The 18,445-nt window shown below is 38.7% G+C and overlaps 1 protein-coding gene across 2 annotated transcripts; it reads left to right on the plus strand.

Annotated features, from left to right (window-relative positions):
- Positions 1-2,474: 2,474 nt before the first annotated feature.
- On the plus strand, positions 2,475-15,640 carry LOC115211104 (probable S-adenosylmethionine-dependent methyltransferase CRG1). 2 transcript variants are annotated; one of them, XM_029780005.2, is made up of 4 exons: positions 2,475-3,018; positions 11,181-11,402; positions 13,872-14,078; positions 15,031-15,640. In XM_029780005.2, exons 1-4 carry the CDS (start codon positions 2,746-2,748, stop codon positions 15,232-15,234), a joined length of 906 nt encoding a protein of 301 aa, XP_029635865.1. In that variant the 5' UTR covers positions 2,475-2,745; the 3' UTR covers positions 15,235-15,640. The 2 variants fall into 2 exon arrangements, with proteins under 2 accessions (XP_029635865.1, XP_036357701.1); XM_036501808.1 differs by lacking the exon at positions 2,475-3,018 and adding an exon at positions 3,620-3,764.
- Positions 15,641-18,445: the final 2,805 nt, after the last annotated feature.

Consider the following 18,445-nt stretch of genomic DNA (forward strand, 5'->3'; position numbering starts at 1 on the left):
GCGGCACTGGAAACGACCTCGCTCAACTCTTTTACACATGCCATTGGTGTGGGTGCCAGTAAGGCGATGCTGGTAATGATCACACTCGAATGATGTTTTTACATGCCACCGGCACGGAGGCCAGATAGCTGCTCTGGCAACAATCACACTCGGATGGTGCTCTTAATACCCTACTAGCACGGGGCTCGAGTGCCAGTAGTGTGACGCTGGTAACGATCACGTTCGAATGGTGCCTTTTAAGTGTCACTGGTACAGAAGCCAGTTAGCCGCTCTTAAATAAAAAACATAAAAATAAACAAGCTTTTGACGGTTTTATAGATATTTCAAAATTATGATGCTATGTGTTTCCATTGTTTTGTCCAACCTATGTATATGCATATGTATATATATATATATATATATATCATCATCATCATCATCATTTAACGTCCGTTCTCCATGCTAGCATGGGTTGGACGGTTCGACCGGGGATCTGGGAAGCCAGAAGGCTGCACCAGGCTCCAGTCTTATCTGGCAATGTTTCTACAGCTGGATGCCCTTCCTAACACCAGCCACTCCGTGAGTGTAGTGGGTGCTTTTTACGTGCCACCCGCACAGGTGCCAGGCAAGGCTGGCAACGGCCACGGTCGGATTGGTGCAATTTACGTGCCACCGGCATGGAAGCCAGTCGAGGCGGCGGTGGCATCGGCCACGAGTCGGATAGTGCTTTTTACGTACCAAATATATATATATATATATATAATATATATATATATATTATATATATATATATTTATATGACAGGCTTCTTTCAGTACTTGTCTACCAAATCCACTTACGAGGCTTTGGTCTGGAGCTATATCAGGAGACACTTGCCAAAGGTACTCCACAGTGGTACTGAACCCAAAACTGAATGGTTGGGAAGCAAGCTTCTTAACCACACAACCACACCTCTGCCTTATCTCAAATGAAAAACACATAAAACACATAAAAACTCCATCAAACCATCAGAGAAACCTGCAGACAACAACTCATATAAAACAACTTTTGATTAGTAACGTAGTTTGTTTCGATTCCCAGACCGGGCGTTGTGAGTGTTTATTGAGTGAAAACACCTAAAGCTCCACGAGGCTCCGGCAGGGGATGGTGGTGATCCCTGCTGTACTCTTTCACCACAACTTTCTCTCACTCTTACTTCCTGTTTCTGTTGTGCCTGTATTTCAAAGGGCCGGCCTTGTCACTCTCTGTGTCACGCTGAATATCCCCGAGAACTACGTTAAGGGTACACGTGTCTGTGGAGTGCTCAGCCCCTTACACGTTAATTTCACGAGCAGGCTGTTCTGTTGATTCGGATCAACTGGAACCCTCGTCGTCGTAACCGACGGAGTGCTTCCAAAAGTTTGTTACTAACAAAGACTATGCTTAGACTTCACAAAATATTTATCACTCTCGGTTATTGTCCCCTTGCCATTGTTTCCCAACATATGATATTCAAAAATAACCAGAAGGGTTCTTGAGCTGCATTCAAAATTTGTTCAGTAGACAAACCATTTAAAAGCTTGTTAGGGAAGGTGGGAGGCCTTTAGGAAATTTCTTTAAATAAATGGGGGCTTTTGGTAGTGAAACGGTTGGAAACCATTGTCCTATGCTTTTAGTGAATTAGCTCATTGCATACTCAAGTTTATCCTTCATGACTACCCCTCCTCCGTGGAGGCACAGTGGCCCAGTGGTTAGGGCAGCGGACTCACGGTTGTAGGATCGTGGTTTCGATTCTCAGACCGGGTGTTGAATGAACGTCATCCATTCAACATAATTAAAGAAATGAATAAGTTGTTATTAACAAAGAAAAAAAGATTTATATACCGATATTACTTAGGGATATTATATCTTTCCCACCAAATCGACCCCAAATACCATTCTACTGTCTTAAAATAAAAGAATAGAGTACTAGAAGCACTCCGTCGGCTACGACGACGAGGGTTCCGGTTGATCCGATCAATACGGAACAGCCTGCTCGTGAAATTAACGTGTAAGTGGCTGAGCACTCCACAGACACGTGTACCTTTAACGTAGTTCTCGGGGATATTCAGCGTGACACAGAGAGTGACAAGGCCGGCCCTTTGAAATACAGGTACAACAGAAACAGGAAGTAAGAGTGAGAGAAAGTTGTGGGGAAAGAGTACAGCAGGGATCACCACCACCCCCTGCCGGAGCCTCGTGGAGCTTTAGGTGTTTTCGCTCAATAAACACTCACAACGCCCGGTCTGGGAATCGAAACCGCGATCCTACGACCGCGAGTCCGCTGCCCTAACCACTGGGCCAAATAAAAGAATACACTGACTAGTAAATAGATGGAATGGTCACATCTGGAATATTTTGGATAGGATGTCTATTGAAATGGGGTTGACTTAGGGTTAAACTGTATCTAATATTCATTCTTTCTCTTTTTTTTTTTTTTTTTGGAGTAGATAAAAACTATTTCTAAAAATAACTCAACACAATTCTGTTATTTTTAGTACAATTGATAAATTCTAGAGAGCATAAAGTTCATTTCCGTCTGAACGAGCCATGGCACAGCTACGGACGGAGAGGCAATACGGGTGACTGGTATAAAAGAAGACTGGCAAACTATCAACGCAATTATTTAAGTTATTCAGGTCGATTTTTGCTACATCCACTTAATCCGGCAATCCTCCGTGCATCATCATCATAACGAAAAGCAATTAACAACAGACATAAACAAACCGAAAGAAAACTGACTACGAAATGGTTGGCACTTATACAGTTGCAGCAATATCGGGGAGCTGCGGATTTCTACTTGGAGGTACCCTTTATGGATATTATTTATGTTGTAAAGCACATAAGAAGAAGAAGAATGTCTACGAAACATCAAAGTTAGTTGACGAGTATATGTATCTTCATTACGGATCTCCTCAGGCTTCCACCCATGCTGACTGGTATAATAACTTTCAAATTAAAGATGGATTCGATTTCCCTCTTCGATGTGCCATATTCTGTGATAAGTACTGCCCCAAAGAGGTGAGTTCTCATCATCAATTGTATATAATTCCTGTATTATATTTTCATTTTCCTTCACTACTCAATCCTAATGTGTTCGACCGTCAAATAACATTATTTTTCATACTTAAAGTTGTTCAATGTACAGCTTCCTTCATATATTTATACATTTTTTCCCCCACTTTCCCTAGATTTCGTTTCGGTTTTGTATGTATTTTGCTTTCCTTCAGCTGTCCCATCCGAAGTAAAATATATATATACCACTCGCACCCTAATGGCATTCCTTAATTTCTTGCACCTCAACGTGCCACGTCCTGGGTTCGCCTTCTTTTGTCATTAACCTTGAAAAACTACCGACACAACTAATTTGTTTCTTTACTAACCCACAAGGGGCTAAACACAGAGGGGACAAACAAGGACAGACAAACGGATTAAGTCGATTACATCGATCTCAGTGCATAACTGGTACTTAATTTATCGACCCCGAAAGGATGAAAGGCAAAGTCGTCCTCGGCGGAATTTGAACTCAGAACGTAGCGACGAGCGAAATACCGCGAAGGGTTAATATCTAACCTTTTCTGCAAATACTTTTTCAAACGGTATAGATTCTGGTTACATCCGAATCTGTTGTGAAAAAATGGCATTCTTTCGATATAACTCGACAAAATCAAAACATTTCACTTTGGGTATTTCTGTGGAAGCAAGTGACAGTTCGATTCTGTTTTCTGCTTGGAAATTTGCGGGTTTTACATACACACATGAAACAGGTGAGAACAAATATGCAAGGCTTTTGTTTCTTCAAGTTCAAAAAGGAGACCTTGCTGGCATAATTTCGTTATATCTATACTCCACAACCTGCAGAAATACCAGAAGTGAAATGTTTTGATTTTGTCGAGTAATATCGAAGGAATGCCGAAAAAATTTGTTTTGGCAAGGCTGCATATCTATTAAACAATTAAAAAAAAAAAGTCAGGAAAACTCAAACTAAAAAGCACAAAGCAAAATTCCGGGCACCGACTTCGAATTTGTTACATTCTTCAGAAAATAACGTCGTAAAAGTTTGGCCATCTCAGCATGAAACGTCCTTAAACACTCCCCCAATCAAAACAAATCTTGACACAAATCTTGCAGGGTCTTATTGCTACAAAAATACTCTCCTAACTCGCTACGAAGTAGCTTTCTAGAAATGACAGCCAAATCTCGCTCAAATCATGCTCCACCACTGGCCGATGTAGTGTCCGATGTTAAAAAATAAAAGGGGTAAAATATGGTTGTTGACATCATAAGAAAGTATATAAACTTCAAGAGAATGTGAAATAATTTTTTCGAAACGGTGTATCTCTAAACAAATAAAGCTATGAATAACGGTGTGTTTAATATTAGGTCAACTTTTCTATCCAAAGGGTTTTAATCAATATTTAGAAGTTTTTATTTATTTATAGCTTTATTTGCTTCGAGATGCACCGTTTACCTCACGATCTGGGGGTAAATAGCAACTAAACAATGCCAGCGTCTAAACACAAAATACAGAGCCAACGCTGTTAATGTTGTCACGTAACTTAATACCACCATCGAAAAGAAAAAAAAATATGCTTCAATATATAATATCAATTGTCTAAAATAAAATATACATATATAATTTTTGATTGATGTACTTTAGTGTCGCGAAAAATAATTTTAAGTAAATTGCACCAGAAATGATTATCTCATAATTTCATAAATATTGGGTCATCCCATAAATAAACTACCTGCATCAACTTGCTATAAAAGCAGGTAGTAATTTTACTTTGTACTTATTCTTTGTGCAAGTTTTGAAGAGTGCAGTTCCCTATAAAAATGTCAAGCTCTGAAGACAGTGGGTAGGGAAAGGAGAAACACCGGCACCCCAGGCTAAAGAAGGTCTTCACTTACATAAGGTGTTGTTGTTTGTTTGGTGGGATATGAAAGGTTTAGTCCACTTTGAACTGTTAAACCCTAACCAAACGATTACAAAAGAGATCTACTGCGAGCAGCTTGAGTGGCTTAAGTCAGCACTAGAACAAAAACAACCACCTTTGGTTTCAAGATGAAAGGTGTTCTTCCATCAGGATAATGCTTGGCCACATACAGCAGGGATGACATTCCAAAGGATGGAGCAGTTTGAATGTGAAACGATGCCCCACCCACCGTATTCACTGGACACTGCCCCATCTGATTATCATTTATTCCACATCTTCAAAATCATTTGGACGGAAAAAATATGAATTCTGTAGACAAGGTCAGAACAATACTGGGGGAGTATTTTTCATCACAGACAAATGAATTGTGGAAGAGGGGCCTTGCAATTCTACCAGATAGATGGAAGAACATTGTAGAAAATGAAGGAGAGTATACTTTAAATTAAAAAAGAAGGTTATCTTAATTTTGAAAAATAAAAGAAGTATAAAAAAAAACGCATTATTTATAGGATGATCCAATACATGCATTGAAAATATCACCTGGGTATGTGACATAAAGAAAATTGGATGTTTGTTGCTGTAGAAAATGGTTACAGGAAAATGTGGCATTCCTACACAAGTGTGCTAGAAAATTTTATTGAAAATTATTCATTTCTCTGAAAGTTATGAGGAAAGGAATTCGAGAAGAGAAGCACATGGTTGATACCCAATAGGTAGGCTTCCTATATTGGTTTAGGCTGCACATATGGTTGTAAACTATTCTGTAAATTTTGACCCAATGATGGGAGCATCCATTCACTGGCTATTGAGGGGTGGTGGAAACTTGCCAAGAAGACATTCAGTTGACAATGCAGAATGAATGATGCTTGATTTTTATTACATATGTATGAGCATATATTATCAAATAGGTTCAGAGACTGAGAAAGCACTCCATAGGCTCTATCCATTATTATGAAAGTAAGGTGTTTCACTGTTGTTGCTTCCAGATTCTACCATAATTTACTGTCACCTTTTCAAGACACTAAACTACATATTAGTGTAATTTTTTATATTTTATCAGCAGAACACAAAACAAAGCTATAACATTGACATGAGAACCCTTGAATCCCTAATTACTCACAGCCCTTTAAAGTTATTTACATTAAAGCATGGTTCTCTAAACCTATGCCCAACTGCTAGTTCTTTTAGCTTCTGTCTTCATTCTCCATATTGTCTTCTGTTTCTGTATCTACCTTGCTCTGATTCTGAAGTCACTAACCACTAATTCTATGCTGCATCGGGCATCCTTTGCCAGGAAAGGCTTTGATGTGTCTGTGGTTTTCTGTTCTGCTCCTGGTGAGAAGGAAATCTATCTGACTTGAGAGTTCACCAGAGTGATAAGGTGGTTGGCTGATTTCTTGAGATGGGTATTGCAAATCAGCTGTATCACTGGACTCCAGGACCCTTACACCCTCATCATTTTATAGCCTCCATGAATATTACAGATGCCATCAGTGTGTTAACTAATATGTGTCTTATAATCACCAACTACAATGAAGAAGTTAAGGTAGTCTGTTGATCCTGACTGTGGGGCATATCATCATCATCATTATCACCATCATTTAACGACTGCTTTCCATGCTGGCATGGGTTGGGCAGTTTGACTAAGGACTGGCGAACCAGTTGGCTGCACCAGGTTCCAATCTGATCTGGCAGTTTCTACAGCTGGATGCCCTTCCTAACGCCAACCACTCCAAGAGTGTAGTGGGTACTTTTATGTGCCACCGGCACGAGGGCCAGTCAGGTGGTACTGGCAATGGCCTTGCTCAAATAGTGTTTTTTACATGCCACCTGCACAGGAGCCAATCCACGGCACTGGCAACAACCTCGCTCGAATGATGTTTTTCACATGCCACTGGCACAAGTGCCAGTAAGGCGACACTGGTAACAATCACACTCGAATGGTGCTTTTTACATGTCATCAGCATGGGAGCCAGTCAGAAATATTGAATAGAAAATCACAATGAAAATCCTGTAGGGGATTTTGAATGTGTGTTTGTACAGACAAGATGTGTGCAAGTATACATATAACCACTTCAACACCCATATCATGGTCCTCATCTATCAAGCAAGCCATGTCCCAGTGTATAAGAGGTGCAAAACAGACCACATATAAGTGACATATTCATTTAACCCTTTAGCATTCAGATTGTTTTGTTAAATGTAATAACTTATTTATTCACATTATTTTGAATTAATCATGCATTATCTCATAGCTTTGGGATGTCAGTGATATAATTATATGGACATAAATGTTGCAATTGTCTACAACTAGTTTCAGTTTCATTATCCTGTTGTTCACTCTAACTACTTCAACTGTCTTAACTGTACATTTCTCAATGAATGCTTTCCCCCACCTCTACTACCACTTTTACTCGCCCAGAAGAATTTGTATTACTGTTTCTTGCTTGTGAGGAGTTTGGTGGAGGATCATTTCCATCTTATCTCTTGCACACAGCTCACATCCACTTGTCTCCACTCCAGCATTTCAATAATGTCTCAAAATCTACCTTTCATTGCATCAACATTGCAGGTTACAGGCCCTAAAGTTTTAGAACTGATGGAAAGAAAGGATAAATTCTTGGTAGAAAAGCTGTTTAATGATTTAGAATAAGAAAGCATGTGTTGTGGTTTGCTTGTAGTTGGAAGATTTATACACATGATTATGTTTGTTCTTTCATTTTAACTTACTGTCATTTATTCACTCTCCAATCAATTGCTATACAGCTACTATAAATGTTGTTTACAATTGTTGTTGATAAATATCCCTATTTTTATTGTTATGGTTGTTGGCTGTGATTTTATTACTCTAATTAGTTGGGTCATCTGCAGGATCCTAAAATGGAGGAGAGAGGATTAGCTATATCAGGTTTATGATGTGTATGTTCTGCAGGAGGACAGTCATAGGGGGTGGAAGATTGAGGTTTTTCTTACCAGGAGAGCAAAGTGTAGCTAAATTTCCAGTTTGGAGCTGGGCACACAGCCACTGTGCAGTGGGCAGCCCAAGAGGTTTTAGTGAAAGAAAGAAACAAGAATAAAAGAAATAGCAAAGAGAAGCAATTTAGCAAAATGGGAGATAAACATACTCAGGAAAAGCAATTTAACACAAGAAAATAGAAAAGAATATTAAAGAGAAGCATGTGTGTGTGTCTGTGTGTCTGTATGAAATATATATATGTATGTATGTATGTCATCATCATCATCATTTAACATCCGCTTTCCATGCTAGCATATATATATGTATGTATGTATAGCTTTTCTCTCAAGGTACTTACACTCATACTCGACAGAGTGTAAGTACCTTGAGAGAAAAGCTGGACCTAAGAAGCATCAGATGTGGTGTGCAAGAGAGACGTTTGCGCTGGTATGGTCATGTGGCAAGAATGGATGAAGATAGTTGTGTGAAAAAGTGCCACACCCTAGCGATTGAGGGAACCTGTGGAAGAGGCAGACCCAGGAAAACCTGGGACGAGGTGGTGAAGCACAACCTTCGAACTGTAGGTCTCACTGAGGAGATGACTAGAGACCGAGACCTCTGGAAGTATGCTGTGCGTGAGAAGACTCGGCAGGACTAGTGAGACCATTACCCGTGGCCTCTCTACCGGGGATGTAGCCAAGTCGACTTATGCATGCCTTTCCTTCTTGGGACACAAAACTCCACTTGTGAAGACCCGTTGAGGCAAGTGGAAATCAAAATCAAAATCAAATGAAATGAAATGAAATCAGAAATCAGAACCAAAATCAAAGTCGATCAACATCAATGGAAATTGCAGCTGCGATACCAGTGCCGGTGACACGTAAGCGTACCATCTGATAGTGTCCGTGGCCAGCGCCGTCCCGAGTGGCCTCCATGCCGGTGGCACGTAAAAAGCACCATCCGATCGTGGCCGTTGCCAGCCTCACCTGGCCCCCGTGTCGGTGGCACGTAAAAAGCACCATCCGTCCGTGGCCGTTTGCCAGCCCCGTCTGGCACCTGTGCAGGTGGCACGTAAAAAGCACCCACTACACTCACGGAGTGGTTGGCGTTAGGAAGGGCATCCAGCCGTAGAAACACTGCCAGATCAGACTGGGCCTGGTGCAGCCGTCAGGCTTCTCAGACCCCAGTTGAACCATCCAACCCATGCTAGCATGGAAAGCGGACGCTAAATGATGATGATGATATATATATATATATATATATATATATATATATATATATATATATATATAGGGTGCGGTGAATATATTGTCTAAATTACGCAAAAATAAAAGTAACACTGGTATCTCATTTTAACAGATATATTTACCAAAATTACATTAAAATATCTTGAAATACTAAAGAGTAAATTTATTCAATAAAATCACCATTGGCTTCAACCCCAGTCACCAGACGACTTTGGAATCTCCTGCAATTCTTCTGTACAGTCTCCTTGTTTAAGTTAGTGAATGCTGCCATAATTCTTGCCTTCAGTTCATTTTTGTGATACAAGGAGTTTTGTTAGTCTCTCACTCAACTGCGCTCCATACATAATAATCAAGGGAGTCACAGTCAGAGTTGCAAGGCCAGATTTTTGGGGTGGTGTCGTCACAGAAATTGTCTGACAGCCATGACTGTGTTCTCCTGTTTGTGTGCATGGTGCAGACTCCTGTTGCCAGACATGGGGTCTTCCAGCAGCTACCCTCTTGACCCAGTGCAGCACTACCTCCTCTGGGCACTTGATGTAGGCCTCCATTTTGAGTCTGAAGCCATGTGGGAAAACGTATGGCAGCATAATGTTGCCATCACTAGTGATCACTCCAAACACCATGTTGTTGATTGGATGTTTGATTTTTGTCACTCTTGGTAAATGTCCATAGATTGACACCCAAACTCTCTGAAATGTTTGTATTGGAGCTTCTGGCATGAATGCCAAGCAGTACAAAAGTCATTTCCAAATTTCTGGCAGAGTGAATTGTGTCATGGTGCCGTTTTTCTCACAAACGGTGCCCAACTGACCCTACTGTACTGTGTAGTCAACAAAATCAAAAACAATGTGCATGCATGAAATTAAAGATATAAATGGCAACAATTTACTCATCGCACCTTATATATGAAATACATATATATTTACATATAAGGCAGCGAGCTGGCAGAACCGTTAGCACAGCGGGCGAAACGCGTAGCCGTATTTCGTCCTCCGCTATGTTCTGAGTTCAAATTCCGCCGAGGTCGACTTTGCCTTTCATCCTTTCGGGGTCAATAAATTAAGTACCAGTCACGCACTAGGGTCGATGTAATCGAGTTAATCCCTTTGTATGTCCTTGTTTGTTCCCTCTGTGTTTCAGCTCCTTGTGGGTAGTAAAGAAATATATATATTTACATGTATGAAATATATAAATGTGAAATACACACATGTATGAAATACGCACATATATAAATATGTATATATCACACACACACATATAAAATATACATATATACTAGGAGGTGCTGAAAAATTTTCTGGTTTTAAGGACATTGCAAAAGGCCTGGTTGGAGACCCAACATTCTGAGTTCTTTTAAAGGGCTTACAAAAACTGAAGGACCACTGCAATAAGTGTGTGAATATGACAGTGGAATATGTTCAATGAAATTATGATTAACTGATCCTCCTACATTTTCTTTTACCAAAGCCAGGAACTTTTTAGCATCCCCTTGTATTTGTATATAAATATATATTGACTGTCCCACCCATGCCAGCATTGAAGGGAGACGTTAAACAATGATGATGATGTGTGTGTGTGTATATGTATATATATATATATATATATATATATATATAATATATATATATATAATATTCATAGTGAAGGTGCATGGCTCAGTGGTTAGAGCGTCAAGCTTGTGATCGTGAGGTTGTGAGTTTGAATCCCGGACCGGGCTGCATGTTGTGTTCTTGAGCAAGACACTTTATTTCATGTTGCTCCAGTTCACTCAGCTGTAGAAATGAGTTGCCAAGCTGTATCGGCCGTTGCCTTTCCCTTGGATAACACTGGTGATGTGGAGAGGGGAGGCTGATATGCATGGGCGACTGCTGGTCTTCCATAAACAACCTTGCCTGGGAGGGTAACTTTCTAGGTGCAATCCCACGGTCAGTCATGACCGAAGGGTGTCTCAGCTCAATATGTTCATGTTTTCAATTTTGTTTTACCTGTTTGCATCACCAAACCTATATGTATACATGTATAAATTTTATGTCTATTCTTCAGCCGCGATCTACAGAATCTAGGCGAGCTTTAGATATTGGATGTGCAGTTGGAAGGTCAACATTTGAACTGTCACAATATTTTGAGGAAGTTATAGGAATTGACTACAGCCAAGCATTCATCGACCAATGCCTTTTGTTGAAAGAGAAGAAAATACTAGATTTTTCTATTGTCAGTGAAGGAGACATTTATGAAAAACACACAACTACATTATCGAGCTCTGTGGTAAGTCTTCTCTAACTTCAAGTTCATTTAAACTATAATTAGTTGAGAAGTCTTTGAGATCTTTTTCCATTTGACGTATTTGTTTTGTTGTGTCTGGGGAGAGTCATTTTCTGTTTGTGCCTTATAATGTAACACACTCACCGGTAAAATTTCCACTTATTTCTCATTTTTATTTTCCTAAAATTTTCATTGCATCTTACAACCTTTTCAATAGTCTTCAAGAGTCAAGACTATTGAAAAGGTTGCAAGACACAATGAAAATTTTAGGAAAATAAAAATAAGAAAAAAGTGGAAATTTTACCGGTGAGTGTGTTACATTATAAGGCACAAACAGAAAATGACTCTCCCCAGACACAACAGAATATGCTTCAACGTACAAACTCATATAAAGAATCTTGCAAACCAAATCCAAAAACGAAATATTCGTTTTGACTCTATTGGAAATTCTTCAGGTGTAGTTTTCCAACTAAATTATGAAAATTGAAACTAGACCTATGGAAGTATGCTGTGCGTGAGAAGACGCGGCAGGACAAGTGAGACCATAACCCGTGGCCTTCTACATGGGATGTAGCCAGCCCACTTATGCATACCTTCCCTTCTTGGGACACAAAACTCTGCTTGTGAAGACCTGTTGAGGCAAGTGAGAATCAGAATTGAAATCGATCAATGGAAATTGAAGCTTAGTAACCAGTGCCGGTGGCACGTAAGAGAACCATCCGAATGTGGCCGTTGCCGGCGCGCCCCGGCTGGCCTCGTGCCGGTGCACATAGGGAGCACCATCCGTTCGTGGCCGTTGCCGGCGCCGCCCAGACTGGTCTCGTGCCTGTGGCACGTAAAAAGCACCATCTGTTCGTGGCCGTTGCCAGCCTCGCCTGGCCCCCGTGCCGGTGGCACGTGGAGGGCACCATCCATTCGTGGCCATTTGCCAAACTCATCTGGCACCACCATCCGTTCGTGGCTGTTGCCAGTGCCACCCCGACTGGCCTCGTGCCGGTGGCACGTAAAAAGCACCATCCATCCGTGGCCGTTTGCCAGCTCCGTCTGGCACCTGTGCGGGTGGCACGTAAAAAGCACCCACTACACTCACGGAGTGGTTGGCGTTAGGAAAGGCATCCAGCCGTAGAAACACTGCCAGATCAGACTAGGCCTGATGAAGCGTTCCGGCTTCACAGACCCCAGTTGAACCGTCCAACCCATGCTAGCATGGAAAGCGGACGCTAAATGACGATGATGATGATGATGATGTATTGTTTTGTTTTTGTTTGTTTCCACCACCATCATCATCATTTAATGTTCATGTCCTATGCTGGCATGAATTGGATGGTTTGACACAATATGGTGGACCACATGACTAAGCTCAGCTCTGGTATATTTTGTATGGCCGGATGTCCTTCTTAGTATCAACCACTTTATAGTCTGTACTAGTTGTATCATTTGCACTATTAGGGTTGCAAAATAAGTTGCAAGACAGGAAAAGAATAGAAAAGGCAAAAGGCCCCTAAGTGGTGGAGTGGGGAGTATTTGGGAGGGAAAGATTTTTATGCCAGTTGTTGAGTGGCTAGAGTATGAAATAGGAATAAACATGCATGTGCTATTATAGAGGAGATATATAGCTACCTCACATAAGGGTGTTTTGTTTTATGAAAACCAAAACAATTTTATATTTTTTGTAAAATTAATAATAAATATGTTACAAAACCTCTAAATATGAAAATGTTTAGTGAAAGACAAATTAATATGTACAATCAGATTGGAGTCTGGTGCAGCTATTTGGTTCACCAGTCCTCAGTCAAATCGTCCAACCCATGGAAAGCAGGTGTTAAACGATGATGATGATGATGATGAATGAAATTTTATGAAGCACTGGGAACCTTAACCCCAACAATGCTGTGGGAACTTATTTGAAAAATAAATTGTCGATGAATTTAATTGGCTTAAATTACAAAAATTTTAATCTCTAACCCTTCAGTATTCATATTACTCTGTCAAATGTAATGCTTATTTATTCATATTTTGCTGAATTAATCATGCATTATCTCATAGCTTTCAGATTTCTATGATGTGAATGTTTATTATTAGAATGACATTGTATGATAGGTGTGAGAGACCAAATCTGGCCAGTTTGAACATAAAACAGGTAAAATATTCAGGCTGCATATGGCCAGTTTAAATGCTAAAATAAAAAATTTTGTAACTTTATTTCCATTAATTTCTTTAACAAATAGTTGGAATTTTCATAATTAGCTTGAAAAACTATATCCATGTAGAAATTTTCCATAACATTAGAATGAATGTATCAAACCAAAAAGATCCATTGTGCATTGCATTTTGTTGATTTTTATTTTTCCCTCTGATTTTACAACTACTTTTTTTTTTTCTTATTTGTATTGATAGTACTTTTATTTGTTCTTTTCATAATGGTAATGATGATTTGAATAAGTTTTTCTGACTCTTGAAATTTTATTTCAGAATGTTGACCGAGTTAAGTTCCAAGTTGGTGATGCTTGTAACCTACCAAAAACTCTTGGTAAATTCGACTGTGTTCTTGCTGCCAACCTGATCTGTCGTCTGTACAATTCAATGCTTTTCATTAAGAGACTGCCAGAATTAGTAAAAGAGAATGGTATTTTAGTTCTTACAGCACCGTATACTTGGCTTACTTCTTTCACCCCAAAGGTTGGTTTGTTACTTTATTACATATTATTTTCTTTTTTAATGATTCTTGGGGAAGGAATGGTTATTTGTGCTGTTGGTACTTTTTTTTCTTTTTTGCATTGAAATAAAATTTACTTGTTAACCACCACCATCTTATATGCTATTGTGTATATCTTTTACCTGTGTATGTTGGCAAACAATGTTAGGAAAAGCAATAAACATGATACTTTGTGCATAAAGTTCCTTGGAATATTTTATTCTTTGCTCAGGTAAGACACACTCATCATAAGACATACAGTGAACCATTGACTGTGTTCTTTGGAAAATTGTTGCCAATGATGTTATTGTTTCCAGTTGCAATATAATAATAATAATAATGAAATTATTGTATACAGTGCTCAGGTGCACCACAACTTGTCAGAAAGTGCATATAAAGTACATGCAGTAATGTAGAAATGTCTGGAAAGCGAACAATGTATGAGTCAGATACATGCTTGTGTGTGTATGGAGGGGAGAAACTCAAGTGTAGTGTTGGCGAATCTCAGGAAGCATGGAAGTTTTGAAGGATGCAGTGCTCCGACAACTAACAACTGATGCCGGCAGTTAGTTCCATGCTTCAGCAACTCTCAGCGTGAAAAAATGTTTCCTGAAGTCATGGGAGCTGTGCTGAAGAAAGAACTGAATTGTCATCATGATATAAAGTCTCTTTAGATTCTCTTCAGGTTTGGTGTACTTGATTTAAAGATAGATACTTTATAAACATTTTGTTGTATAAAGGTCATGATTTGCTTTGACAGAAGATATGAACAAAATTTACTTTACATGCATGACCTAATGTATTGTGCAAATGTATTTAATTGTTTTGAGTTGTGATCCATAAATTCATGTAATGTATTCATGATTTTTCATATTCCATTTTAATTCTTATTTTGTTTTCTGCAATATTGAGAAAGTCTCTACTTTACTTTTTCAGTCTCATTGGCTTGGTGGCTACTATAATGAAGCAATGGAACCGGTTTATGGATTCGATGCCTTAAGAAAAGCACTCTCACCACATTTCAAATTGATCAAAGAAACCGAAATGCCGATGCTGATCAGAGAGACTCAAAGGAAGCACCAGTGGACAATTTGTCATGTCACTGTTTGGCAGCATCTACCTTCAGCAAGATCTGTTTAGTAAATCTTTCCTTCTAATCTGTTCCTTCTGGAATAGCCTTTTTATTTGAAATTTATATAGTCCTTTTTAAATCAAAACTCATGAGAAAGCATTTAGATATTTTTGTTAAAATTGTTGGACTCTATTTTTCTATGAATTTATAACTGATTTCCCACAATTTTGAAATATGACAAGAAGTATTCTGGAATTTTTGTTTACTTTTTTACACTAACAATAATCCTGTTGGATTTACCTGACTGTTAGTATTTTTGATTCTGGCAAGATGGCTTCATTATTTCTTGCATAATATTTTTTTTTATAAGTCTATTGTGATTCAAAATCTTAATTATGTAATGTCTCATCTGAATGATTGCTACTTTTCTCAAGTTACAGTGAAAATAAACATGATATATTTCAAAGAAAATATGACAATTATTTTGTTTTTCATTTACCATATCAATCATCATTTTCTCTATAATATTCTATTTCTGTTCATCAGTTGCAGTCTTACCTATATTTAACATCACCTACATTGCAAATGGGGATTGCTTAGATCTAATTTCAGTGTTAATTATTCAATTAAAGCACCAGTCAGTTATGACTATGAATGTTTAGATTTTTGATAAAGCTAAACAAAACTTAATTTGGTTGAACATCCATTCTAGAACTGAAAGTTTCTTGCTTCCAAAAGCAGATCTGTTGAGATGTTAAAACTATCATTTAGCACTTTTCATAATCACATAGGCCTATTTAGTTGTTGCATAATTTCATTTTCCATAGCATTAAGTGGGTAAGAAATAAGGTAGTTTTTCGCTACAGCTAAGTGAACTGGAGCAATATAGAATTGCAGTGTTCTTCTCGTATGTTTACAAAATACCAGCAACAAAAAAAGTCATGGACTATAAGCTGTAGTTGTCTACTTGTATTTTGCTTTCAAAAATTTCTTGATCTCACATTGAAAATACATCTATCTTAGTCTCTAAAACTGTAATAGCTGAAATCTAAACCAGAGCAATAGATTTCATTCTTCTAAAATACTTGGGGATAAGTGGGTTTAAAGAAAGGAATCTACAGGAAACCCATTGTGACCAGTTCCACAGGTATACCAGGTTTTCTTTTATTGCACTAAACTGACTAAAATTTAATACTGCGCATTAAATATGTCAACAAAATATTATTTTATTGTGGTTAGAACATAAACATTGTACTTATTTTTAGTTGTGTTTTAGTTGTAATCGACTGACTCCTGCCTAAAGTAGAAAAGAATAAATTTGATATGAAATCAAGGTCCAAGAAAAAAAAAACAGTGAATATCTGAGTTCCTTCCCCTTGGTCAAACTTCTTCAACAAAATCGAGTTTCATGTCTAAGAGATATTGATATTGGTCAGGGATGTGTTCTCCCACAATTGGTTTTGCATTTAAAAATTTTAAATCTTTTTATCAATTACTTTGTTCCACACAGCAGGGGATGTCTTCTTAATAAGTTACATTCATACTTTCATCTTTGCAGAGATAAAATAGAGTCACAATCAAGAGAACTGGATTGCCAGAATTAATAGAACATGGACAAAATGGAGAGGGGGAAAAGCTGCCACATGGAACAAAAATAAAAACGAAGGACTTGCACTGGAGTTGATTTCACCAACTTAGCCCTTACTTCAGAAATCAGGCTTTGTGCCTATAATAGAAAGGATATTTGAAACCAAATTACTAAAATTTCCTAGAAACACCTCCAAACATTTCAATGATAAACTCTTCATGATGTAATACTGTTCTTTAGACACAGATGAGTAACTTCTCTAAAAATGGTGTATTATAAAGATTCAGAGTTAAAAGAGAGTAAAAATCAAGAATAAATAAAAACGAAGGACTTGCACTCATCATTGCATGTTGTCACAATATCTATTAATTATAGTTATCTTTTACTTGTTTTAGCCATTAGACTGCGGCCATGCTGTGGCACCACCTTGAAGAATCATTAGTCAAATGAACCAACCACATTACACATTGTTTTTGAAGCCTGGTGCTTAATCTGTTGGTCTCTTTTAATAAGCCACTAAGTTGAGGAGGGGCATAAACACACCAACATTGGTTGTCAGGTGGTGGTAGGAGGCCAAACATAAACACACACACACATCATCATCATTTAATGTCTGCTTTCCATGCTAGCATGGGTTGGACGATTTTGACTGAGGGCTGCACCATTCTCTAATCTTGATCTGGCAGTGTTTCTACAGCTGGATGCCCTTCCTAATGCCAACCACTCTGAGAGTGTAGTGGGTGCTTTTTACATGCCACCAGCACAGGGGCCAGTCAGGCAGTACTGGCAACGACCTCGCTCGAATCTTTTACACATGCCACCGGCACAGGTGCCAGTAAGGCGACGCTGGTAACGATCATGCTCGAATGGTGACTTTTACATGCCACCGGCACGGAAGCCAGTTAGCCGCTCTGGCAACGATCACACTCGGATGGTGCTCTTGGCACCCTACTAGCATGGGCACAAGTGCCAGTAAGGCCACGCTGGTAACGATCACACTCGAATGGTGCCTTTATATATATATATATATATATATATATATATATATACGATGAGCATCTTTCAGTTTCCATCTGTCAAATCCACTCACAAAACTTTTGGTCAGCCTGACGCTATGGTATATAACACTTGTTCAAGGAGCTACACAGTAGGTCTGAACCCAGAACCATGTTGTTGGGAAGCAAACCTCTTACCACACAGCCATGCTTTTGTGTTCTTAGTTTTCTATGGAAGTTCTAAATTACATATGCATCAAGTTCCTTCCTGCACGACACTTTTGATGAATTCCAGTGATCATCGTATTTAGCTGTTCAGAGATACTAATCTTTATATATAAAAGTCAAGTTGTGTGTCTGTCTCCTACAATTTAGATTCCTAACTACTCCCACATCTTGCGGTGCAGTGTAACCAAAAGCGGTATCTTATAGTCGTGATTCATATCAAGCCCTTCTGGGTATTAGCGTGCGTCTACGATGAGTCTACGATTTAAAAAAAAATTTACCATCATTTTTTCCCATTTTTTAATGCATTTTTTGCTATTATATAAGGGAAGTAACTCTCTAAAAATGTATTATTAAATCTCAGAACGTAAAAAGCTACAGTAACACCTCCCTTTGTGGTTAGCCATATTGAGATGGCTATTATACTTTACATCTCTAAAAATGTTTATATTACTCTTTTACTTGTTTCAG

This window comes from Octopus sinensis, linkage group LG4, assembly GCF_006345805.1.
Source record: "Octopus sinensis linkage group LG4, ASM634580v1, whole genome shotgun sequence".
NCBI classification, from domain to species: Eukaryota; Metazoa; Mollusca; class Cephalopoda; order Octopoda; family Octopodidae; genus Octopus; species Octopus sinensis.